The following is a 27,566-nucleotide window of genomic DNA, read 5'->3' as shown; positions in this document are numbered from 1 at the left end:
TTTCATATATTTTGAAATAAAGTTTGTGCCTCGGTCGCTGACGACTTCTCGGGGAAAGCCCACCCGGGAGAAGATCCCCATCAAGGCCCGGCCGACCACCGGGGCTGTCACAGTTCGCAGGGGAACAGCCTCGGGGTAGTGGGTGGCGTGGTCCACCAGTACCAGGATGAACCGATGTCCTTGTGCTGTACGGGGGTCCAGGGGCCCCACAATGTCTATTCCCACCCTCTCGAACGGGGTGGTGACAACTGGGAAGGGTTGCAGAGGTGCTTTAAGTTTGCGGCCGCTCTTCCCGCTGGCTTGGCACGTGGGGCAGGACCGGCAGTGGTTGAGGACGTCGTTTCTCATCTTGGGCCAGAAAAAGTGGGTCACCAGGTGACTGTAGGTTTTGTCTTGACCCAGTTGACCAGCCAGGGGGACATCGTGGGCCAAGTTTAGCAAGAAGGCTCTAAAGCGGAGGGGCACCACTAGCACTCGACTGGCCCCTAACTCCGCGATTCTCTGTTCACTGTACAACAGGTCGTTGTCCCAATAGATCCAATGGCCTCCGGTGGTGTCCCCTGCGCTCTGGGCGAGGGCTTGCTGGCGGAGTCCCTCGAGGGAGGGACAGGTCTTCTGCTCTTGACGGAACTGTTCCTGGGTGGGCCCCCCTTCTTGACGCCACTGAGCCAGGTTGGGAAGGTCCTGGAGCTGAGCGAGCCCTTCGGGGGTTTGCCCTGGGGGGTCGGCACGGTCGGTGTCTTCTACTGGAGCGACCGGGGGAGGAGGTGCTGGCCATTCAGGTTCTTCGGGTCGGGGGATGGTACGGGCAGCCATGGACCGGGTGGTTACGCACGCCCAGTCCGGGAGGCCCAACATCCCCAGGTGCTCTCTTCTCTCTACGGCGGCCCACGGGGAACTCAAAAGATCATTCCCCAGGAGACAGTCCACGGGGGCATCATCTCGGACCGTCACCTTTAACATGCCGGAGACTCCTCCCCATTCGAAGGGGACGCAGGCCATCCGACACAGACTCTCGGAATTGTCGGCTGAACGGACAGGGCAGAGAATGTTCGGCAGGATCTGTTCTGGGGTCACCAGATGACAGCGGACGGCTGTCACACTGGCCCCTGTGTCACGTAGGGCTTCGGCCCTGCGCCCATTAATGTTCACCCACTGACTATATTTTCTGGTGTTGGCGGGTAGGGGAGCCCGCGGGACCATGTCTCTTCCCCCTAGGCACGCTAGAACCCACTCCTGTTGTTCTTGCTCGCATTCCTCTTGCTCTTCGGAGATTTGTTCTTCCCCCAGGGCGGCGGCAGCCATCTGGCGGGGTCTCGGAGTCTGATTCTGAGGACAGTTCGGGTCATTTGCGTAGTGGCCGACTCGCTGGCATCGGTGACACGTGACATTGGCTCTGTACCCCGGGCGCACCGGGGGGTTGCCCCGGTTGGCCGGGGGCGGGGTGCTGGCCGCGGAAGCGGCCGGGGCGGTGTCTTTTCCTCGTCCCTGGCCTCCTCCTCCTCCTCGGGGTCGGTGCTGACCTTGGTGGTTCCGGTTCTGTTCGTGCGGCCCATTCCGGCTTACTCGGGTAATCTCCCACCGGTCAGCCTCGGCGGCGAGCTGCCGTGGATCTGTCAATATGCTGTCGAGGAGGTGCTGCCTGAGCTCGACGAAGCAGTTGTTAGAGAGGTGCTCCCACACCATGAGATTAAAAAGTTGCTCGTAGGTTGTTACCTGGCTCCCCTTGATCCACCCCTCGAAGGCTCGGCTGAAATAGTTTACATACTCCACCCAAGTTGTACCCGGGATCCGGGTGCAGTCTCGGAACCTCTGGCGGTACATTTCGGGTGTGAGCCCATATCGGGTGAGGAGGGCAGCCTTCATGTGGTCATAGGAGGTCATCAGATGGTCTGGGAGCTGTAACAGGGCATCGCGGCCCTCATTGACGAACCTCCCCCATAGACCGGCTCCCCAGTCACTTCGATCAATCCTGTGGGAGGTCATGGCGATCTCGTAGGCCTTGAACCACTGTTGTATGTCGTCATCTCGGAAATACTTCCGAACGACATCCTTGGGGATTTGTACTTTCTTTTCTGTCGCTCCGGGAGTGCGCGGTTGCTCGGGCACCCCCAGTTCTTTGTTCTGGTTTCGTAAGTCTATTTCCGCTAGCTTGCGCTCGTGTTCATACGCTAGTCTCTTTTCTTCGAGTTCTCTTTGTCTCTGTTTTTCTTCTCGTTCTTCTCGGAGCCGCAGATGTTCTAGGTTCAGTTTTTGTTCGGCTAATTTGAGTTCACCGTCCATTTTGAGCCGGGCCATTTCTAACTCATGTAGTCTGTTTTTTTCTCTCTCCTGGATCTCTTCCTGCGAGAGACCCGTTCTTCGCTCCTCGGGAGCCGTGGTGCTCCTCTCCGATGCTGCAACATTTTGGTCCGGGGGTCTGGCGGCCCCGGTTTCTGCCCATGACTCAATGGCATGCTTGAAATCGTCTTTCGTACTCAGACCGGTGGTAGCAATGCCTAGTTCAATGCAGAATTGTTTCAACTCACGATGGCTGTATTCTTCCAATTTCTCCATCTGGAATTTCTCGGTGGATCCGCTCTCTTTGGTTGTCATTGTGGTTTTGTCGTGGGGTGAGCTACTCTCTGTACGATTACGCGTTGATTCGGATCGTGCCGCTGGCCACCAATGTTAGACGGACCGGGAGGGTCGGCCGAGGACAAGAGGAGAGGTCTCCGGGGAGAGCCGTCTCCAGCGATCGTACAGACGAATAACTTCCCCCCCACAGACGTACACCACACCAGGATAAGGTTTAACGTTCTTTATAAGCAATGTTTAAGTACGGTAGAATGGTACAAGGAGGTCTGGACTCAGGGGTCCCCTCGATTCTAGTCTCTTGGGCGGAAAGGGGGTAGCGAGACAGTCTTGTTACCAATCTGGTAGATGCGATGATAAGATGGATAGCTCACAATCCTCGAGCTCGGCGTTCTTAGATGGACGGGCCGCGGCGGAGCCAGCAGGTCCCGAGATGATCGTAGGTAGCGACGGTCCGCGGCGGCGCCAGCAGGTCCCGGTGAAGATGAAGGGTTCAGAAGGTTTGCGGCAGCGCCAGCAGGCAGGACAGTAGTTCACAAGGAGGGGCTACGGCAGCGCCAGTAGTCCGTCAAGGATGAGTTCTTCACAGTGTCTCTCGACTCCAGGATACAACTGCCTTCCTGCTCTGGAGCTGCCCCAGTTATAGGTCTGGCGTCCTTTGATGTCCGGACCCTCGCACTTGGAGGTCGGGAGGTCCGGGATGAGGGAGTCCAGACACCCAGCAGGGGGGTGGAGCCAGCGCCCGGGGGAGCTGGGGGCGATCGGCACCTGGCGGGGGAGAGCCATCGACACTTCTTTCTCCCATTGACCTGCCAAGTGGGCCGCTCACCTCCTGGGTGGATGGTGGTGCCGGGATGTCGGGGCCTGGCCAGGCCCAGGGTTAGGGTCGATCTGAGGCCACGTGGCCTCGTGGTGCAGTGTCCAAGATGGCGGCCGGGCCGGGCGAGGGGGCCGGTAGTGATTCGGCCCCATGATGCAGAGATGTCCGGGGGCAGGAGTCCCGTATGAGACGGGGTGCGGGTTGGTTCTGTGGGTAACACCTGGAGGGCCGGGCTCGGGCCCTGTCATGCGGGGAGGAAGCAAGCCCTTCACGTGGCCTGTCCAACAATGTTACTTTCCTTCGGTAACGCTTTTTCTGGTAGATACAGTATTTGCCTGTGGATTCCTCACCTTGTGAATATCCCCTTGCGTCAGCAACATCCGGAAATTCTTTTTGTAGCTTCGTGCCGTCGTGGACATGTACGACGTCATAGAGGCACGGCATCGCACTCGACTCCGCTGACGTCACCAACACTACAATAGGCCCACGCCGGCGTGATGACGACAGTTCCGCCCTTTTTCCGTGCCTTCGAGGCACACGGACGGAAAAACGGCAGTAGAAATATACACAGTATACACAGTACACAAATGTCAAGCTGACACACACAGTGTGAAACAAATGCAACAAAATATTTTAAATAAACAACTCCTTGACAATAAAGTAAATACATAACAGTAACTCTGGTATAGAAGAGTGGACAACGGGGAGGCGGTGGGTCAGTGAGGAATCCACAGGCAGATACTGTATCTACCGGAAAAAGCGTTACCAAAGGTAAGTAACTTGTTCTTCTGATAGATACATCTGCCAGTGGATTCCTCATCTTATGAATAGAGTCCCACAGCAGTCCCCACTCCCGGAGGAGGGTGTCCACCCTTCTACACCAAAAAATCCTGGAGGACAGAGCGCGCAAAGTGACCTTCCCTCCTCACCTCGGCATCCAAGCAGTAATGCTTCGCGAAAGTGTGGAGGGAGGTCCAAGTTGTGGCCCTACAAATATCCTCTACAGGTACACCCCTAGACAAAGCAGAAGTTGACGACTTTGCTCTTGTAGAGTGAGCTCTTATACCCTCTGGAGGTTCCTTACCGGCCAAAGAGTAGCAGATCTTTATACAGAGGATGATCGATCTTGAAAGAGTGCGCTTGTGCACCACTCTTCCTTTCTTGCAGCCAGCAAATCCAATGAAGAGCTGGTCATCCACTCAATAGTCTCTAGTCCTATCAAGATAAAAGCTCACCGCCCTCTTAGGGTCCAGACGGTGTAGTCTCTCCTCCTCCTTGGAAGGGTGATGGGGAGGATAAAAGGTAGGAAGGGTAATAGATTGTCCTAGATGGAAAGGAGTTACCACCTTAGGGAGAAAAGCAGCCCTGGTCTTAAGAACCATTCGTTCAGCATGAATGGTCAAGAATGGGGGCCTGGAACTAAGAGCTTGAAGCTCACTTACCCTCCTTGCCGAGGTGATCGCAACCAGGAAGACCGTCTTAAAAGACAAAAGCCTCATAGGACATTTGTGTAAGGGTTCGAAGGGAGAACCCATCAAGTAGGTTAAAACAAGATTTAAATTCCCATTGAGGCACAATAAAGGGAGTAGGAGGGAATTTATTTGTGAGGCCCTTCAAAAACCTTAAAACCACAGGAGACTTGAAGAGAGACGGCTGATACGGCAAACAGAGAAATGCCAACAATGCCGAAAGATAACCCTTCACTGTGGCAACAGCAAAATCCTGCTGTGCTAAAGAAAGAGCAAACTGTCAAATATCAGACAAACTAGCCTTCAAAGGGTCAACAGACTTCGCCCCACACCAAGAGACAAATTTAGACCATCTATATGAATAAATGGATTTAGTGGAGTCACGTCTAGCCAAAAGAATGGCATCCACCACATCGTGTGTAAGAGAAAAGGAATTCAGGTTGCCCCGTTCAATCTCCAGGCATGAAGGTGTAATGTCTGGAGGTGGGGGTGTAGAACCTGCCCCTCCATCTGGGAGAGGAGATCTGCCCTGAACGGGAGACGGAGCAGCGGGCGAGAGGAGAGGTGGAGAAGATCCGTGTACCACACCCTTCTTGGCCAATCTGGGGCGACCAGAATAACTTGGGTCCGGTCTTGGCAAATCTTCCTCAGAACCAGAGGAATCAAAGGTATGGGAGGAAACGCATAAAGGAGTTGACTTCCCCAACTCAACTGACGGGCAGTGAGCATTCTCGCGAGTGGCAAACAGGTCCACCAGAGGAGTTCCCCACGTCCGAAAGACGTGACGAACCACCTCCGGGTGAAGCCTCCACTCGTGGTCAGCCGAGAACTGCTGACTGAGACTGTCTGCACGCACGTTCAGAACTCTGGCCAGATGATTTGCTATCAGACAAATCTGATGGTCCTGAACCCAGGACCAGAGGCGCAAAGCCTCTCTGCAGAGACACTGCGACCCCACTCCTCCCTGCTTGTTGACATGCCACATCGCTGTTGTATTGTCAGTCAGGACTTGAACTGACCGACCGCGAAGGGAAGGGAGGAAGGCCTTGAGTGCCAAATGAATCGCCCGTAACTCTAGAAGGTTGATGTGAAGCAACCTTTCCTCTGGAGACCAAAGACCTTTGACCTCCAGATCCCCCAGATGAGCACCCCACCCTAGAGTGGATGCATCCGTAATCACTGTGGCCACCGGGGGAGGCAGATGAAAAGGCTTTCCCTGAGACAGATTGCCTTCCACGCTCCACCAAGATAGATCCGCCGCAGTTTCTCTGGAGATCCTCACAGACTCCCTGATAGCTCAGTTGTGTTGATACCACTGCCTGCGGAGGCACCACTGGAGCACCCTCATGTGCCAGCGTGCATGGTTGACCAACAGAATGCAAGAAGCCATCAGACTGAGCAGGCGAAGGACCTTCAGGACTGGAACAACCGCTCCATTGTAAAATAAAGGAATCATTTCCTGTACGTTGCGAATCCTTTGAGGAGGAGGGAATGCACGACATACAGTTGTGTCCAGTACAGCACCTATGAACAGGTTGCGCTGGGAGTGCACCAGGTGAGATTTGGGTACATTTATCGAAAAACCCAACCGGTACAACAACTGCGTTGTCTCCTGCAGATGCTGGAGCACTTTCTCTGATGACTCTGCTTTGATCAGCCAGTCGTCCAAATAGGGGAATACTGGAATCCCTGACCTTATGAGATGTGCAGCCACCACAGCCATCACCTTGGTGAAGACTCGAGGCGCAGTAGTAATTCCAAAAGGAAGGACCGCAAACTGATAATGTTGCGATCCCACCGTAAAACGGAGATACTTCCTGTGCGACTTCAGGATTGGGATGTGAAAATACGCATCCTGCAAGTCGAGCGACACCATCCAGTCTTCTTCCAGCAGCGCCTGAAGAACCTGCGCAAGGGTGAGCATCTTGAACTTCTCTTGTTTCAGATAAAGATTCAAGATCCTGAGATCCAGGATTGGACGAAGTCTGCCATCCTTCTTGGGAACCAGGATATACCGGGAGTAGCATCCCTGACCCCTTTCCTGCTCTGGAACCACCTATATCGCACCCTTTCTTAATAGAGTTTGCACTTCCTCCTGCAGAAGTAAGAGGTGTTCCTCCGTGCAAAAACCTTGGCAAGGAGGGTAATTGGGAGGAAATTACCAAAAGGAAGAGCATACCCATTTTCTAAGAGATTGAGAACCCAAAGATCTGATGTAACCAATTCCCAATCCCGTAGAAAGTGGGTAAGCCGACCCCCCACCGGACCCGCATGATCCTGAATGGCGGATCTAGGACTGCTTTTCTGAGGCTGGGGGGTTGGAAGAGGTGGAGGAGGAGGAGGCCTGACGACCTCTAGGACGAGCTCTTTGTTTTCCCCTGTACAACTTCTACATGGGATTCTGATGCTGCTGCTGCTGCTGTTGACCTTGCCGATAGGAGCAAAAGGAAGAGCGACCAAATCCTCTGAACCTTCTGGTAGAAGAACCCCTGGTCTGAAGCCCTAAAGATTTGGCAGTAGCCCTACTGTCCTTAAATCTTTCTAAGGCCGTATCAGTTTTTTTACCAAAGAGTCCAGCACCATCAAACGGCAGATCTAACAAAGCAGCCTGAACATCTGCTGAAAAATCCAAAGATTTCAGCCAAGCTGATCTTCTTGTGGCAACCGCAGTACCCATGATGCGTGCCACTGAATCCGCAGTGTCCAGTCCACTTTGTATCACCTGACGAGCAGCTGCCTGAGCATCCATTAGCACTTCTTCAAAATCCTTTCTGCTGTCATCAGGGATCTTAGGTGCCAGAAGACGCAGTGTATCCATGAGAGCATGTACATATCTCCCCAATTAGGCAAGTGGCATTGGTTGACTTTAATGCCATACTCGCAGAAGAAAAGGTCTTTTTAGCAACCTGATTTTGTTACTTTGCATCCTTATCCCCAGGCACTTGAGGAAATGCACTCATAGTCTTTTTGGAACAGGCTGCCTGGATTACTAAACTTTCAGGTGAAGGATGAGAAGTCAGAAAAGCAGGGTCTTCTGGAGCGACCCTGTACCTTCTTGCCACACTCCTGGAAACTGCTGGTGCTGTAAGTGGCTTTTTCCAAACTTCCATAATAGGCTCTGTTAAAGCCTCATTAAAGGGGAGTAACGGTTCCACCACAGAACTGGGTGAATGCAGAACCTCAGTTAGTAGATTGGACTTAAATTCTACTGTAGGTAGAGTCAAATTCAAAAGTTCCGCTGCCTTCCTCATAACCATGTGATAAGGCTGAATGTCTTTTGAAGGGGCATCAGACACGGAAGGTAATTCCCACTCGGGAAAAAACTCCAGGCCACTAGCCTCCGCCAGTTTACCGAAACAGTCATCCTCAAGCTCACCTTCTTCCATTTCAGCTTGAGCTTCTGTACATCTCTGCTCTTCTGTGAGGCGCTGAGCCTCCCTCCTGGACCTTTCCTTCACACGCCACCCCGTCGGATCCACCAACGACTCCGACAGAGCCAGAACCGATGTCGGTATCGAATCCGATTGCAAAGTGGCTTGTCCTCGAGGTCGATTCAGAGCAGACGACGTCGATATCGGTGTCGAGGACCTCGGCGGAGCCGGGTATTGCCACGGCGGTGTCTGAGCTGGCATGAATGGCAAAAATGGAGCCGGAGCATAGGAGTGTGGAACTCCTAAATTGAAGGCTAGTGGACCCATGGGACCCAAAGGCGCACCAAAGGGGTACCATGCCCTTGAAAATACTCCATACATAGCGTTAAAAAACGCTGATGGATCTTGGCCCGGGGCCGGAAATGGTGGCTGAAGACCCTCGGGCTGACCTCGAGGTGGTTCCGAATTCGGCTCATCCACAGGCGCAGAATTCTCACCCACCGGAACTTCCTCCTCATCCTCACGGGCCAGGGACGACGCCGTAGATTGTACCGGAGATGGAGCCGGAACCTGCGACTCCGAAGGCGAAGCATCACCTTCCGGATCCAAGTCCTCCTCCGGAGGAACCACCTTCGAACGTACCTTCTTGGGTTACTTCGACCTCGAGCCCGAGTCCCTACCGGAGAAGCTTAAGAAAAGAAGACATGAGTCCCGTGTCTTCTTTTCTTATGCTTCTTCCTTGACTTCAAAGCATGATCTGATGGTGAGCCTTACTTGCAGACTTGCTGGGTTGCTGAGGGCCGGGCATTGCTCCGCTCTATCTCCTTGGCCGGGCTTGGCTCCGCCGAGCCCCTGCACCCCTGTGTTGGTACCTGTGGGCCGGGCTTTGCTCCGCTCGTTCTCTGGCCGGGCTTGGCTCCGCCGGGCCCCCTCAGACTACATTTCCCAGCAGCCCCATCGCGGCAAGGACGCCGCTGATGCAAAACGGAAGCGCCAGGAGGCGCATACCGGCTCCCTTGGTGCCGAGGCCGGGGGGAGCCTTACTTGCAGACTTGCTGTGTTGCTGAGGGCCGGGCATTGCTCCGCTCTATCTCCTTGGCCGGGCTTGGCTCCGCCAAGCCCCTGCACCCCTGTGTTGGTACCTGTGGGCCGGGCTTTGCTCCGATCGTTCTCTGGCCGGGCTTGGCTCTGCCGGGCCCCCTCAGACTACATTTCCCAGCAGCCCCATCGTGGCAAGGACGCCGCTGACGCAAAACGGAAGCGCCAGGAGGCGCATAAAGGCTCCCTTGGTGCCAAGGCCAGGGGGAGCCTTACTTGCAGACTTGCTGTGTTGCTGAGGGCCGGGCATTGCTCCGCTCTATCTCCTTGGCCGGGCTTGGCTCCGCCGAGCACCTGCACCCCTGTGTTGGTACCTGTGGGCCGGGCTTTGCTCCGATCGTTCTCTGGCCGGGCTTGGCTCTGCCGGGCCCCCTCAGACTACATTTCCCAGCAGCCCCATCGCGGCAAAGACGCCACTGACTCAAAACGGAAGCGCCAGGAGGCGCATAAAGGCTCCCTTGGAACCTCGTTCCGCGGGACGCGCGCGGGAGCGCACCGGGAGAAGCCCGGGACAAGGGCGGGACCATCTGCGACCATCAGCGGCCAGAAGAGGCTGGGCTGGGCCACCCCCTTGTGTCTGTCCCAGAGGTACTTTATTATTAACTCCCCCTTAGCAGTACGCTACCTAGATGTCTACCTAACTTTGAGCCGACAATAAGACATTGTAAACAGTGGACTATTGATCGTTGTGCAAACGCGGGAGGGTCGAATTCACACATCACTTCATTGTAAAGTAGGGAGGATTCACTAACCAGCCAAGCAGACTAGGAGGGAGTGTAGTGGTGGGTTGCTGTAGAGTAAGTTCATACATCTTCCTCCCTTCCTGTTTTAGTCATAGCAAATAGAACGAAAACGCGCTCTGCCACGAGCAAAGTACATCTGTCTCGTACCTTGAATCCTTTAGGGCCTGAACTGAATGCTGTGTTACAACCTACTGCGATTGATCTGATGTTGCAAAAAGTTAATAGGGAGATTGAGCGCACAGAGAGAAGTTTGTCTATCCCAAATACACCTACACAATCTATTGACTTAAATACTTCAGCAATTTCCCAAAACGACTCCCTAGAAAATCCCACAGACAGTATCGCTTGTGCGCAGGTAGTAAAAGAAGTAACCACAGACACAAACAGAAAATTAAAACAAGGGGGCTACAGGAAGGGCAAACCTCGGAAAAATAAACAAAGTAGGGTTACACTTTGCTCTAAAGATAGGGAGGTAGCAGTCACCGAAGTGCCAGTGACACGCCATCTACCTCCTCCTGGATGGATGGACGAAGTAATAGGAGACCTCCAAAAACGCATGGAAAACTTCATTAGGAACCAGCTGAAACCAATAATTAGTAGGCTAGATAAAGTGATAAATGAATTGACCAAACAGGGAAGATCTAAGGGCCCTGCAGATTGTAATTTAACAGCAAATCGCTCCCTAGCAGGCCACGCAACAGCCGATCATACAGTTGGCAATAATAAAAATAACTGTGTGAGTAACGAGCAATGCACCATTGTACAAGTCCATGAAACTCCTAAACCTACAGCCCATGTAGAGAGGGGAAACATGCGGGAGGGAGGGACAAAGGTCACGGATAAGGCCGAACAGCGAACAAATGCCCTGCCATCTCAAATAGGAAACTCGACAACTCATGTCCATGCTGACACAAATTTGACAAGCTATGGATCAAATGATAGATCTGCTCACTATGCACCACCACATATTAATCTGCCTCCTGAAGCATGCTCTTATGTTGTTGTTTTTACTGGGGTTCCCGAACTTAGGGAAGGGGAGAAAGAGTCACATATGGAACTGAAAAACAAAATAATAAAGTGGCTAAACATACATAGACCCCTGCGTGGAGGAGAATGTGGGGAGATTCTACATGTGAGAAGGGCAAACTGGATAGGCAGCAGGAGGAAAGATATCACGGGGGATTGTATTGTGGTAAATTTTAGGAACACTGATTTAGTGAAATACATACTAGGTAGCTACAATAAAAACCACACCAGCACCATATGTTCCTTACCTTTAGGATACTTCTACCCGAGGAGACGCGCTGTAAACATCCCGAACTATGCTTATGCTAGAACAGGAAATACTCCAACAAGACACTGGGCTAGAATGGAAGAGCAGAGAGGACAGGGTTACACTCAGTGGGCAAATAGATTCAGCCCGCTACAGTCCCTTGACGAAAATGACTGACTACCCCAAATTGGGAAATGTCATGAAAAGATGGCTGAAAAGGCGGGCAATAAATTATGTGCACAGAGGGCCTCAGAAAGCTATCAGGCAAAGAGGGTGGATGTACATCAAGCTTCTGTAGGCGAGGGTGATCAGGGTGTTACATTGGTTAGGAAGGATGTTTCCAGGATATACAACCAGGGAGGAGAGGTGGGGAAAGAACTGAGAGAAGGATTGATGATACTGTCCTGGAATATTGCAGGCCTGGCAGGGAAATTTGAAAATGGTGACTGGAAGAAAACCCTCCAGGGCTATCATATACTAGCTTTTCAGGAGACATGGGCAGTAGAATCCTCCCCTTTTCAAATAGAGGGTAACAAGTGTTTTTTCGTACCAGCTATAGAAGGCAGATCAGGCAGAGCTAAGGGAGGGCTAGCTTTGTATGTCGATCTAGACGTAGATGGCTCATGGTAACCAGGGGCAGAGTCAGCACAGGGACTGAAAGCTGGTCCTCGTGGCAAAGACCACTCCTAGCGACTCTTCACTCCTGTAGAAGCCTCTAAGAACGCCTATTAAGGTGACTGTATAAGAAATTCCATAATAGCTATAGGAACCTACACAAGTTGTGTAAGTACCTTCTGTGCATGTATTTTTGTCTTTTTGTCCTGACGAAAACTCTACAGACCCGGCTGGGCTCAAAGAGCTGAAGCATGTTGACGCATCCATATATATATAGATATATGGTAATCTAGTTTCCCGATTACATATATATCGAATTTTTTAACAACAGTGCCAACCTTTTCATTAAAAATTCTTTTTTGGTGGCACACTGTTTTTATATTTTTCCCTTTTCTATTATTTCTGGACACTTCTACCTGGACCAGAGGTAGCCTTGGGTGAGGCAGGCATACCGCACGTTATTTGACTACCCTATGAATATGCCATGACGGCTGACGGGCGGATAAAAGATACACCACATCGACAAAATCAGGCTGTCTATGAGGGTTTTCAAAGACTAACCGAAGGTTTAGTAGACACCAGTGTCCATTCCCTTTTGATTAATTCAGTATCTAACTAGGGGAACTGAATGGACCTTGAATCCTCTTCCCTCCTTTTTGATAGAAGTAGATGGCTCATGGTCACAGCCTTCCTGGACGTCGCACACCCTCCAGGCAGTTGTATTTCACGGTCTAGGGCTGAGGTTACTGATATTCAATATCGATAATTCAGGACCAGTGGATGGGAATTACTCAGTAATCCAGGAACTAGAGAACAGACTCAATCACGAGATCAAACAGAGGAAAGGGGGAGGAGAACCAATAGTCCTGATTATGGGTGATCTAAATTGTCATCTTTGCCCAAAATTGCTCCCTGTAAGTGCTGACTGGTCATTATGCCGGGTAGAGAGGGGGCCACATTTTGAGCATAACAAGGAGGGAAGAACCTTTATGAAGTTATTAGATACTTATGCTCTAACACACACAATAGACATGGTGGCCCCGGGCAGGGATGGTACCCTTATACCAACATTCAAAGGTAGGGGATGCCATTCCATCATAGACTACATAATGATATCTACCTTTGCTAAGGACCGGGTTAAGGAGGTGAGAATAGATTGGAGTCCCTTCAGTGACCATAACCCCTTGACGATAGAACTAATACATAGTGGTCGCTCTATGAGAAGGAAACCGGCAGCCATCGAGTTGCGACCAGTGGACCAGGGGAGGTGACTTAGATGGGCAAAAATTAATGCCCAGGAGTTCTATGGAACTCTAGTAGAAAAGGGCAATAACAAATCTATGATTGTCTTGATCACTTAGTTGAGGGAGGTGTGCTGGTTTCAGCGTTTGAGTCACTAACTAATTTGGTTGGCGATCTACTGAAAGCAAAAGGGAACAAAAAGAATGGAATACAACCACGTTGGTTTGATTCCGACTGCTCTTGAGCACTGAGGGATTTAAAATTATGCCTTAAAACTCAACCTAGGGACAAGCAGAAAGTAGCTCTCAGTAGAAACATATATAAAACAAAGGAAAAACAGAGGAAGACCACTCTTCAAGCGGAAGTCTGGGCTGACTTAAGGGAGGCTGGGGAAAATAGAGATTTTAATGAATTCTGGAAAATAATCTAGACCCTGTTTCCAAGATAGTAATGCCCCGGTGATTAGCAATAATATACTCCCCGAACAGTGGGTGTCTCACTTTAAGGGCCTTTACAATCATAGTTGTGATACTGTGTCTGTAGGGGGCTGGGACGGGGTTCGGCTTGGTGAACCAGAATTTTCACTTCAAGAAATCACCCAAGCTATCCAAGGCCTGACCCGCAATAAACCACCGGGGCCTGATGGCACGCCACCAGATCTCTATTTAAGTAATATCGATCTTTGGGCCACTATTATGACCAGGGTGCTAAACGCAGCTATTAAATCTGGTCTTCCGCGATTTTGGTCTACTGCATTGATTGTCCCTATCTTCAAAAAAGGGAGTAGGGACAATCCTCAATGCTATAGACCAATCTCGCTGATAGACGTGTTAGCCAAATTGCTAGGCAGGGCGGTTTTAAATCGCCTTATGGCCTGGACAGAAGAGCACCACATTATAGCAGATACCCAATATGGCTTTAGATCGGGTAAATCAACAAGCGATCAATGCCTTAACCTTTACTTATTAGCTGCAAAATATACAAAGGCTAGTAAAGGTACACTCTACATGGGTTTTATGGATCTGGCTGCGGCCTTTGATAATGTACATAGGAGTAAACCCTGGGCCATGATGAGCAACTTGGGAATTGACCCCGGAATGATTAATATTCTCAAGGAATTACATTGGAACACCACTGCCAAGGTCCGCTTTAGCACGGGGGGAGTACTGATCCCTTCCCGTGCACTAACGGAGTGAGGCAGGGATGTATCCTTGCCCCCTTTTTATTTTCTCTTTATATAAATGATTTGGAGAGAACACTGGTTGCCTTAAATGTGGATTGCCCCAAAGCAGGAAAGCGTCATATTCCGGTACTGCTGTACGCGGATGACGCGGTCCTGCTTGCCCGAACAGCTCTGAGTTTACAACATCTTGTTGATGGGTTTGTGGAATTCATGGACAAATTAGATTTGTCCGTGAATCTGAACAAATCATATGTGATGGTGGCGGGTAAGAAACCTTGCAGGAAATTTGAATTTAAAATAGGGTCCCACACACTAGAAACTGTAAGTTCCTTCTCCTACTTGGGCCTTCTGTTTGACGGGGAGATAAAGTTTGACTTTTTAATTGAGGAAAGGTGTAGAAAGCTGGTTGCCGCAAACGGTGGAATACTCAACTTTGCCCAAAGGCTGGGTCGCTGGTCACCAGAGCAAGTAATCTATCTATACGTAGCTGTAAGCACTGCAAAGGCTCTATATGGTGCAGAGGTTTGGGGCTTTAGGGATGCAAGAGCTTTACAATTGGAGGAAGACAAATTCCTACGTAGAATCCTGAAGATTCCACAGAGTACCCCAGCAGGAATTGTACACAATGAGCTTGGGATCCCATTTATTACAGACCAAGTGAAGGTGAGGCCTATTATGACATGGCTTAGAATTTGGGTGTACCCCGAAGCTGAACTAAGCAGGGTAATAGTTGGCGATTGCTTACAAAAAGACAATTGCCTCAAAATTCCTTGGCTGAAGTATATCAAGGATACACTAGGAATTATTGACCAGTCGTTACTTTTTAATGATCCGACTTCCATTACCACCTCATGTAGACACCAAATCAAAAAACAACTACTAGAAAAATTTGATTTGCGAAGATTAAGCTCCGACTCAGCAAAAGGTTTGGTTGTGGCACACCGTCTAGTGAGTAATGGAGAAGGGATGGAGCCCTATTTATTTTTAATGTACAACCAGCAGGATAGATTTTTAATGTGTCGTTTTAGGCTCAATTTGCTACATAATATTTTGGCCTATCCATCAGGTTTTACTTTAACAATTGAGCAGAAGGGAGCCTGCGGCTGCGACAATAGGTCTCCGCAGGATACCCTTCATTTTGTACTTTTGTGTTCTTTTTACCGAATTCCCCGTCGTAGATTCCTTGTTGATATTTTAAAAGAGGCAAAACTCCTCCAAGCCAAGACTGCCCCACTATTTTTGCAAAAGGCTAGTGATATGCGTACCTTGTGCTCTATTATGAATTTCTTGAAAATAGTAGCAAGACTAAAAAACACAAGAGACTGAGCAATGATGTATAAAATGTCATATGTTTTAAATGTTTTAACCTTCCTTTTTTAATCATGTACGATTCAGAAATGTGATTAATGTATTTTGTACAATGTATTTTTACGATGGTTTTTAATCATCGAAATAAAGATTTACTGACTGACTGGTGACTTCGAAGACGACTCTTCTCAAGGCCTTGATCTCGACGCCGATCTCGACCTCGACCTCGCCCTTCTCGAACGAGACCTCAAAGACTTTTTTTCCTTGTCACCTCTCAGCTTCGCCACCAGAAGTTTGGTCTCTCTCTCTCGCAGAGCCTTTGGGTTCATCTTCCGACATGAAGAACATTCATCAACATCATGATCCGAACTTAGACACCAGATGCAATCTTCGTGTGGGTCCGTGATTGACATCATTTTCCCACACTCTCTGCAAGGCTTGAAGCCGGTCTTCTTTGTCGACATCGTGAACGAAACAAAGAAACAGATAAGCGAAGAAAATAGCAACAAAGTTACTAAGAGGCTACAGAGATTCCCCGAAACCGTTAGCGTCTACGACGCGGAAAAAAGGGAACTGACATCATCACGCCGGCGTGGGCCTACTGTAGTGTCGGTGACATCAGCGGAGTCGCGTGCGATGCCGTGCCTCTATGACGTCGTACATGTCCATGTCAGCGCGAAGCTACAAAAAGAATTTCCAAATGTTGCTGACGCAAGGGGATATTCACAAGGTGAGGAATCCACTACAAGATGTATCCATCAGAAAGAAAGCTATATAACACAAGCTTACAGTTCAAGTGTCAATGGTATGGCCCAGCCTGGCCTCCTCTGGGCTCTGACGGGCGCAGACGGGCCTGCCCTTGGCCCGGGCCTCCTGGCGCTTCCTGCTTACGTGGGTGACCGTGCACCACAGAAGAAATTCTGGGTAGGTAGACAGCACTAACGAGACCCGATGAGCAGGAGCCCGTGGCCGCCTTTTGAAGCGCCTCCTGGCGCTTCCTGCTTATGTGGGTGGCCGTGCACCACAGAAGGAATTCTGGGTACTGTAGTTCCCCTCAATGCGGCAGAGATGGCAGCAAGGATGCCACAAACAGCGGGTGCAGTTAGGAGGAGCGTTGCGGTCTCCTTAGACCAATTTCGGCAACACAAGAATTGTGGTAGGTAGACAAGACTAACGGGACATCACTTCCAGGGTGCGATAGCTGCCACTTTTTAGTTTGAATTAATGTATCATTTTATCCTACTCCAATGAGCCACAATAAAAATTGCAGATAGTAAAGTAACTTCAGGTATTATTATCACAAGCATTGGCAAAGGGTACTAGGTATGGCTTTAATGCAGTAGTGCATGCAAATACAAATTATGTTTGCAAGTGTTATTGCATTAAAGCAGACTTTGGTTTTTCTCAAAGTTTGTTGGATCTGTTATAAAAAAAACTTAAACAGAATGGGTCAGATTCACAGATCTAACTTAAGACAAAATCCTAAACTTACTACCATTTTGGTATTCACAGAAGGCACTTACTCATTTTGGTATTCACAGGAGTCCTAACTTTACTACACCTAAATTGAGAGAAATCCTAACTTTAAGACATTCAGTATTCACAGAAGGCATTAAGGAATCCTAAAGTTAGGAGTCCTAACTTTACTACTCCTAAACTGAGAAAAATCCTAACTTTAAGACTTTCGGTATTCATAGAAGGCATTTAGGAGTCCTAAAGTTAGGACTCCTAACTTCTGTGAATACTGATATGAGTAAGTGCCTTCTGTTAATACCAAAATGGTAGTAAGTTTAAGATTTTGTCTTAAGTCAGTTCTGTGAATCGGGACCAATGTAGTCAATGTAACTAACCTGTTGACAGGTACTTAAAAATATTTGATTGAAATATATATTTTTGGGGAAAAGATTTTTATCTTTGGTTAAATGTGCTTTATAACTCCACTCATGGGTAGGACAAGTCTACAAATAGGAATTTAAGTGAAGAATTTATGATGAAGAAAATCTTAGTTTTTCAGTTTCGGGACAAACACACTTTACTTCAAAAAAGCTTTGAGAGACTAAGGAATTCTAAAACCTCTAGATTAAACATGAAGCAGAAAATGTGCTCTGTCAGAAAGAGTTTTGGATTGCAATATCACATCATGCAGTGCTTAGTAATTCCACAAAAGTATAAATATCATTACCTTCAACGAGAACTGATAAATGGGATTGATTTTGTTCAGGTCATTCAGGATGAAGTACAGCAAAGATGCTCTTTCTGCAGTTGGCCTATAATTCTCTCTGGCTTCATTAATTTTAACTTCTGTAATTTTGGCTTCTCTTACCTATGAAAAAAGAATATTCTCAATTTGTGAAACCTAAAAACCAAATTCCCACTCCAACTATTTTCTGATTACCATTGACCATCTAAACCATTATAAAATTGCAAAATAATGAGTCATCCACAATATCAACCACCTCTATATAGCCAAGGTATTTATAAGGAAGTGTAGATTTACTATTCTTACCTTCACCTGCAAATATGCTGGCAATTAATCATGTGTATTTGATATTTGTATTGGTCAATATTTCACCCACAATATTGTAATACATCCCCCCGTAATCCCACCAGACCAATGATTAAAGGAAGACACTGCCAGAGGAAGGGTTCATTCATTTTAGATCCTCAATTAGCCAAATGTTAATTCAAACTTGGCAACTGTGTTAGGAGATGGTGGAATTACTTAAACAAAGGACATTTCTGTTAATAAAAGCATGACCGGTAGCCCAATAACAGAGAGATAAAGCACAAGACAAGTAGGTCTCTGGTACACAAACCTCAGAGCACTGTTCGGTCGAAAAGATCTTATTTGTGAACCATGGCATTCATTAAAAACCTACAGATTTGAGGCTCACTGAGCGATCCTTAACATTTCACTTATAGTCAAATTTCTTGAGAAAGTCAATGAGGCTGCTTTTACCGGTTCACATCAGTCTGCAGTATCTCTGAAGTGCAATAATCATAAAGTCACACCCAGTGATTATGGTAGGTCAGCATCCATTGGTAGGTGATAATGAAGTGAAAAGTAATAACTGCCTTAAACCTAAGGCCATCTGTACAACACCAATTTCTAAGATTTTCTTAGGCAAAAAGAACTCCAACCTAAAAATCTAAAAATATTTTTTTTAAGTTCTTACTAATGTGGAAAGCCTGTATGAGCCTATAAGGAACCAAGTACCATCCAAAGTTCTTCTCTGAACTCAATGTCGAATTGTGCTTTTGTGCTCTGTTATTCTAGTTTTAATTTTGAGAGAAAAGCACAATTTGTACCAAAAGCACAAAAACCTACTTTGCCACACATTGCTCAGAACACCAGCATTGTAATGCACAGTTGAAATTCATGATTTTAGAAGTTTTAACGTGTATACCTGGTAAAGACAACAGCAAAACGTTGTCTAAGAGAGAAGCATGGTGTATTAAGTATTTGCAGACTCTCATTCCAGGGGGTCTAAATGACCGAATTGAATTATTGTGTTTCCTATAGCTTACAGTGTACAATGTCAGCTGTTCATCATTGTTTCTAAAACCTGATTCCATTATGATGTGATCATTATTTTGCTACATACTGTTCAATGTCAGCTGCTTGCTTTTTTTCCTTTCAGTCTGTTTTCATTCATAATGTATTTCACATTTGGTTGTGGCATGTATGTATTCTGGTAATTCTTGAAAACCATATAGAATGTACATATGCATTGTAGCAGTCAATTCTATTTTCTATTTCACGTGGCTAACTTTGGTTCTTTAATTTCAAATAGACAGTTCAGTTTTTTACTCATTCACTGTAGACTATTTCAGCTTGCTTGATGTATGCCAACCAGCCAGTATCTAGCATTTGACTCAGTGAATATTTCATTCACATTGTTAAATTTATTTCCTTTTAAATGCACATGGTGGCCAAACATGTTGTGGTTGGTTGCTTTTACATAGTCCCATTTCTAGGTCTATGTTTAGGACCTTTGAATTTAACTTACGTACCGGCATGACGTATTGAGAGATGGTCACAGTCCTATTTTTAGGTTCATGTTCACGACACACAAATACGTTAAAATTGCGGTATGCCGCGGAGTCAAAGATTTGGTAGCATTCGCGCCAAGAATTTTCAATTCTATTAAGGACACGGAGGCAAGAATTATGCTTCTCTTAACTTTACTGCAAATTACAGCAGCCAATAAAAACCTACAATTAGTTTAATGAAACTATATTGCCCATGATGCTTGCTCCAAGCCACGCCTCCACAGTCAATAAGAGCTGTCTGTGCAGTCCCATCATCTTCTTTCTTTGTAGGGAACAAAGTCAATGAGAAACAAGAATAAGTCCGTAAACTTCCTCCAACGTGGAGAATAACCAGGAACTTCAATCTTAGACATTCGCGAACATCCGCCGTCTAGTCCGACTTCTTATCGGATCCTGAAACAAAGGTAAATGAGATACCCGTAACCACAGTATAACAATGCATGTCATAAAAAGTCATGGGCGGGCAAGCTTTAATACAAACAATAAAGTCGGGTGGGATAATCCTCGCCTCCGTGTCCTTAATAGAATTGAAAATTCTTGGCGCGAATGCTAGCAAATTTTGATTCTATTACAGGACCGGAGGCTTCAGATTAGGCTAGTTTAACGCTCTCCAAATACCACAGATGTAATGTCACCCACCGGCTTATAATAAAATGTTTTGAAAGTTGATTCTGAGGACCAATCAGCACAACGCATGATATCCTGAATGCTAGAACCCAACATGTAAGATTTTGAGGCCATAGCGCCCCTGACAGAATGAGCACCACATCTTTGGAGATCAATACCAGCTTCTTGCATAATAAATCCAAGCCATCTGGCAATGGTGGCAGCCGGCACTGGCTTGAACGGTTTCTGTAAAGAAATTAACAATTGCGAGCAACCTTGTGGTCTTAATGAGCTCGTACATTCCTCATACACCTTTAAACAATGCACTACACATAACTTCTCGTTTTCTGGTAAAGCATTGTAATCAATGTGTCTTGAAAATGTTTTGGTACGACCAGTAATATGAAAAGAAACTCCCTCTGGAGTAAATACTCTACCTGTAACGTCGAGAGCTCTCACATCCGATGAACGTCTGCACGCTGACAGGAAAAGCAACATAGCTAACTTAGCCGATAACTGTTTCCTAAAAAGGAGATTGTTAACAGGCCAACAATTAAATAAGGAGATGACCAGGGAAACATCCCACAGACCCGTATACTTGGGTTTACAAGGATTAGCGACCCGAATGCCTTTAAGAAGCTTGCACACCACCGGATGCATGCCTACAGGCTTCCCCTCTACTAGCGCATGGCCTGCCGAGATGGCCGATCTGAAGTTATTAACCGAGCAATAAGCAAGGCCTTCGGACGCTTTATCTGAGAGGAAATTCAACACTTGGGGTAACTCAGCCCCCACGGGATCCAAACCCCGTTCCAAGCACCAATCCACCCAGTTTTTCCAGGCTGAGTAATAACGCTTCCGTGTGGATGGGGCCCAGGCTGTTTGATGAACTCCGAAGCTTTGTCGGAAACTCCTGGCAAGTGCCACTGTTGCCAGAAAGCCTCTATGCCATCAGCATGAGGCGGCCCTCTAGAATCATCGGATGACGCTCCATGTGAGGGCCCCAGAGCAGCAATGTTGATTCAAGGAGCAACCTGGGAAGGTCGCAACTCCACTGCAACAACTTCGGAAACCAAGGTTGAGACGTCCACCACAGCGTTACCAGGACTATCTCTACCTGCTTCCTGATCACCTGTGTCATCACCCTGGGGATCAGCAGAAAAGAAGGGAATGCATAGTGAACTGCGCTCGACCAATCCTGCAGGAATGCATCAGTCCCCAGTGCCATTGGGTCCGGCCTCCAGCTGAAGAACCGATTGATCTGGTACATGAGCCTGGAGGCAAAGAGGTCTATCTGAAAAGGACCCCAAATGTTCTGTACCTACTGAAAAACCAAGGCAAGCAGCTTCCAATCGCTGAAATCCCTGAGATGTCTGGAATTCCAGTCCGCCACCTGATTGGACTGGCCCGGGATGTACTCCGCAATCACTGAGATCTGATGGTTGAGGCAATAATGCCAAAAAACCTTGGCCATCTCGACCAGCAGAGACGACCTTGTGCCTCCCAATTTGTTGATATACCTCACCGCCGACACATTGTCCATGCGGAGAAGGATGCAACATGAGGTCTGCTTCGGGGATAATGTCCGAATTGCAAACGTACCCGCCAGGAGTTCCAGGCAATTGATATGCAGGGACAACTCCTGCGGAGACCATCTCCCGCATGTGAAAATTCCTCCGCAGCGCGCTCCCCAGCCCCAACGGCTGGCATCTGACTCGATCACAATCTCCGTTTGTGATCCGAAAATCGCTCTGCCATTCCACGCATCCACGTGGCCCAGCCACCACTGCAACTCAGTCCTCACCTCCTGAGTCAACGGAATGGCATCCGCGTAAGATAAGCCCTTCTGAATATGTTGGATTTTCAGACGTTGCAAGGCTCTGTAATGAAGCAGGCCCGGGAAAATGGCCTGAATCGAGGAGGCCAAGATTCCCACCACTCTGGCAATGGCCCTCAACGAGACCGTCTGCTTGCCTAATAACGCCATTATCTCCTCCTTGAGATCCTTCAGCTTCAATTTGGGAAGGCACAACTGAGCTGTCTGGGAATTTATGGTGAAGCAGAGGAATTCTATTGTCTGAGTCGGTGAAAGAACTGACTTGGAAGGGTTGATCACAAACCCCAAATTCTGCAGCAGCGTAGTCGTGAGCTGCAACTGCTGAAGAAGTATGTCCGGGCTCTGGGCCATCAACAAGATGTCGTCCAGATAGATGATGAGCCGCACACCCCGTTCCCACAGGTGTGCTACAACCGGTTTCATCACCTTGGTGAAACACCATGACGCCGATGAAAGCCCGAAAGGAAGGGCCAAATATTCGTACCACTGACTTTTCCACCGGAATTGCAGGAAGCGCCGGTGAGAGGGAAAAATAGAGATGGAGAGATAGGCGTCCTTGAGATCTAACCTGACCAGCCAATCTCCGTCTTGTAACAAATCCGCAAGAAGATGGATACCTTCCATCTTGAAATGGTTGTAAGGCAGAAAGTGATTGAAACTTCGCAGATTCAACACTAACCTGTTGCCACCTCCTTTTTTCTGCACCAGGAATATGTTGCTGCAAAAACCGTGAGGGCCCTCGCTGCATCGAGCTATCGCATATTTGTGCAGCAATTCCGCAATTTCTCTGTCTATAAAACTGATTTCTTGTAGGGAAAAATGGAGTTGAGCAGGGAGCTCTTGCTGAAAAGGAGGAGAGTAGAACTCCAAGCGAAACCCCATGATCGTTTTTAACACCCACGCGTCTTGCGTCAGTTCCTGCCAATTGTGAAGAAAATGACGAGTGTGAACCACCAAAGGCAGAAGAGAACTGTCTACAACACTCACCTGAGGACTGCTGGGCTTTAAAGCCGTCTCTGTTGCCATTGTTCTGGAAGCGTCCTCTATTGAATCTACGGCGTGAGGGGTAGAAGGTGCCTCCACGTGTGGAATACCACTCCCCTCTGCCGCGTCCAAAGTCACCTCTTTGGGGGCCTTGATGGAAATTCCGGCCTGACGAGCGGCCCCTGCCTCTTTCCGGCCCGGTTAAAAACACCCTGATGGAAAATGCGTTTTATTCCTGTCGCAGCTTTGTCCAGGGACGTAAATGTCCCGACGTATTTTGAAACATCTTTGACGAACCACTCTCCGAAGAGATGTCCGTAGGCCAAAGGTCCGGGCTCAGCATCCGCCAATTCGGTCAAATTGCTGTCCATCCGAATCAGGAGGGACTTGCGTCGTTCTGCCGAGATCGCACAATTAGTGTTCCCTAGTAGGCAAGTTGCCCTTTGGGTCCAGCCCGCGAGGATGTCAGGATCCACAGGAGTTGACTGTTTATTGGCCGCCAGGGCCATCTCTAATATCTTTGCTAAGGGTCCAATAACATCTAACAACTTATCTTGACACCCGTGCCAAGCGCGGTCTATGCCTCTCTTCTGGTCCTTTGAACATTTTTTCAGAAAAGTGAGCAGGCTTGCATCAATTTCCAGCATTTTCACCACCTTATCTGGTATATCCGGTCTAGGGCATTCAGACCGAAGCCGGCTTCGCACCTCCCGAGAAAAACCTTTACGCAGGTTGTCATGAATATAATCCGAAACCTCGGGCGGCGGAACCCAGTCCGAAGACCGGGGAGGCATAATGTCTGAAGGATCCAATGTAAATGGAGTGTTAGCAGGTTCCAAACATGAAGGAGTAGACATTTTGGCCCTTTATTGCGGAGGAGGCTCCTCCGAATTGTCTGTATCGGTGTCCGTGCCCGTAGTTGTGGTATCCGTATCAATGTGGACTTTCTGCTTGGTCTTGGCTTTTGCGCCAGCATAAGAATGGTCAACAGAAGCAGTGCCAGGTAGCGCCGATAGCGCTTGGGCATGTGGCCAGTTACGACCGCATCTGCGCCTGCAGAAGAAGTGGAATCGTCATATTTCTTCTTGGTAGCGTCTTTGCCATACGCTTGGCGTTTGGCGAAACTCTCTAGCTGTCTCTTTATAGGGCGAAGCGCCGCAGCTAAAGCCTGGTGGACGGTCTGGGGGACCGTATTCTCAATGGCCTTGTTCATGAATGATTGTACAGATGCATCCAAGGCATCAACCAGGTTGTCGTCTATGACAGCATTAGACTGTCCCTCATATTCATCCTCCTCATCAGGATACTGCACCCAATCCTCCATGGTGTGCAAATGACTGACACTACTGTCTCACAAGCAGGATAATACCAATAAATGTATAGGGAGTAGTAAGGGGGGGTCAGCCCACGTGCACACTAGCCACCAATGCACTAAATCACCACACGACCCCCTCAGCAAAGCTGTAGTCTTCAGGCCAGTGGCCTATGCCTATAAGTCCAGGAGCGTGTGCTCACTCCGTTAGGCAGGGTTTTACAGCCAATAAGGCGATCCACAACTGTTTAAGCAGTGCTCCGAAGTTTCCGTGCATGCAGGCAAAGCTAAGGAATTTGCGCCGGTGTGCGCAGCCCAATCGCGCCCAAATCCGCCCAAAAAGACCCCAATTGCGCGTGATTTGGGTGCGCACACCGGCCGTGGGCCACTCTGCAAAAAACGGCGTGACCGGGCTACAAGGGACGCCCTGACGCTCGCGCTTTAGCACTTGTATGGGGGACAACAATGCTGATATAAATGAAGGCTCGTGAAGGAAAGGAGCTACGCGAGCAACGCCCGAACTCTTAAGCACACCGCGGTGAGCGACACTCGCTGCCCCTGCCCCAAGGTTTGTGCTACCGGGCGTGAAGCGGTGGGAGAAAACTTGGAACAAGAAGGGCACTGAAACACAGATCGCGTCAGAGACGCCGAGTCGAGAATAATGAAACACCAAAAATCCTCAATGCGACAGCAAGAATAGTCATAATATTATCCCAGGGGAGAAAAAGATTGCTAACGAGCACACCACTGAGGTAATAAATCACATTAACCCATTGATATATCACATAAGAGGTAAAGCACAGGGCCGGACTGGCTCCCGGGCAGTTGTGTGTGTGCCGTGCTGGGGGCTAATTTCGTTGATGGGGACCTGCGTGTGCAAAACGAAATTCGTTTTGCTTTTTTTATTTCAAATCGCATGCAGGTCCCCATCAACGAAATAAGACCCACCACAGAGAAATTAGCCCCTAGCTCGGCAGCACACACAACTGCCCGGTAGCCAGTCGGGCCCTGGTAAAGCATGGTGCACTTAACTCTTGCTGTGAGCAGCAAAGAAAGAGGATGATGGGACTGCACAGAGGCCTCTTATGGGCTGTGGAGACGTGGCTTGGAGCAAGCATCATGGGCAATGTCGTTTCATTAAACTAATTGTATGTTTTTATTGGCTGCTGTGATTTGCAGTAAAGTTAAGAGAAGCATAATCTGAAGCCTCCGGTCCTGTAATAGAATAAGGAAATGGCATTAGTACACCATTTTTGGGTCTAAGTCGTCGGTAAGTTGTGCAGTCGCGCCATAGGATATACTGTAGATCTCTCGTGTGGTATTCTTGTATTTAACATGGAGTATGCCTTTCACAGGCAGTTTTCTGTCGCGGCAGGATCAGCAAGAAGGCAGTGTTTTCTGGCAGCGTGTGAGCGATTTAATTTGGTTGGACTGGGCGTTTCATCTCATTTCACGTTTAAAAGGTAAAGGGATTAATTGGACGGGGAGATTTTTTCTTCCGTTTTTTAAAGGTTCCATATTACTAATACATTTTTCCTTCGTTTGACAGCCTACACCGTGTGCATTTTGAAGATAGTTTCTTCTTGATACCCTTGTGGTTGCTCAGTAAGTTCATTGGTTCACTAGGCGGTCACGATGTGAGCATTGTGCTGTGCGGGTGTCTTAGATTTAATGATGTGTAAATGTCGGTGGGTCTGCACACCTCTTTCTCAAACTTATAAAATAATTTATACTAATGTAATCAACTGTTTGCGTGCAGTGCTGTGGGAGAAGGTACCTATCCCCCGGGAAAGATGCTTGTGTATGAGTCTAGAACAAACCCGAGACTGTAGCAATGCACAGCTAGAAGGGCACTAAGGCCTATTTATCTATAAACAAAGATATTATTCACACAATTGATCAAAGCTTCTTTTACTCAGAAATGCTTCAAAAAATTTCAAAAAATGTTTCCAATTAAGGACAATGTGATATACAAGTCAATTCAATTGTTGATACATATCACAAGCTAATCAATGTCTCTGTTTTGGAAAAGTACATTTCACTTTTTAGTACATTAAACATTTATCCACAACCCAATGCATTTCGGGTTCATTTCAGAACCCTTCATCAGGGGAAATCATAAGTATAAACTTCCACATTTTGGGTATGAACTCCACGGAGCCAGTCAGAAAACGAATCTACAACAGAAAAATGAGTTATCAAAACTCAGTTGCAAATCAGATGAAATATAGCAGTCTTAATAAAGATAAGCAAAAACATTGTGTACAGGGATATACAGTTGTAATGGATGCTACTGTGGGTTTTCCATACCACAAAACGACAAAAAGACCAAGAGAGATGTAAAGGAGTTACTTGAAAAAAAGAAGAAATACTAGAAAAAAGATGTCTCCGTTGTGAAGATCAGAGAATTACAGAGACAAAGTATCCCCAAATGCTAAAGTGACTTATTTCCCAAAGTGTCTGAATCTACTCAGTGCCACACAGATGTAAGTAAATGCGAGCGACATACCTCGTGATGTCCAGAGAAGGACCCGAGGTCAGTAGCGTAAACTTCAATTTACAATGCTTCTTCCTATTAAAGTTAACGAGGTACTGTTATCTAGCCGTCCTTTATCTAATCAGTAGAAGTAATGCTGTTATCACAACTATAATAACGGGCACTATACTCACACCAATGCCTCAGTTGAGGTCCCAGGTTGTGTCAAAAACACTCAATACTCGTAATCACCCACTTGGTTTCTCTATTCCAAAGACAATGTCTGTAATAAACATGATATTCAAAAGTAAATATCATGGTATGCCATAAGTCTAAAGCGATTATAGGAGAATAATAGAGGTCCCCGTACCTTTCTCGTGAAGTATATTGCACGAATGGGTTAGCTGCTCCTCGTCAGTAACTCGAGGCAAGTGGCATTCTCAAGACCTAATCTAAACAGAGAGACGGCGCGCCGCCCTGTTCAGCAACATCAAAAACGGACTCCAGATGACCTATCCAAGATGGCGCTCCCTCGAACGTAATGAATGATCGAGAGGATGTTAAAGAAAGGCTCGACTGGCAAGAGCTAGAGGCTAATTAAA

The 27,566-nt window shown here is 47.9% G+C and overlaps 1 protein-coding gene across 1 annotated transcript in view; it reads right to left on the bottom strand.

Annotated features, from left to right (window-relative positions):
* The window catches only part of DNAH17 (dynein axonemal heavy chain 17), a 15,539,113-nt gene that overhangs the window by 2,072,882 nt on the left and 13,438,665 nt on the right, over nt 1-27,566 (bottom strand). Inside the window, exon 69 of the mRNA XM_086931082.1 lies at nt 17,879-18,019. Within this exon, the coding sequence (XP_086787208.1) occupies nt 17,879-18,019 (141 nt within the window). The remainder of the gene's footprint in view (nt 1-17,878; nt 18,020-27,566) is intronic.

This window comes from Lissotriton vulgaris, chromosome 7 (genome assembly GCF_964263255.1).
Source record: "Lissotriton vulgaris chromosome 7, aLisVul1.2, whole genome shotgun sequence".
In the NCBI taxonomy this organism is placed as follows: domain Eukaryota; kingdom Metazoa; phylum Chordata; class Amphibia; order Caudata; family Salamandridae; genus Lissotriton; species Lissotriton vulgaris.
The sequence above is the reverse complement of the archived record's forward strand: the minus strand, read 5'-3'. Positions and strand labels throughout refer to the sequence as shown.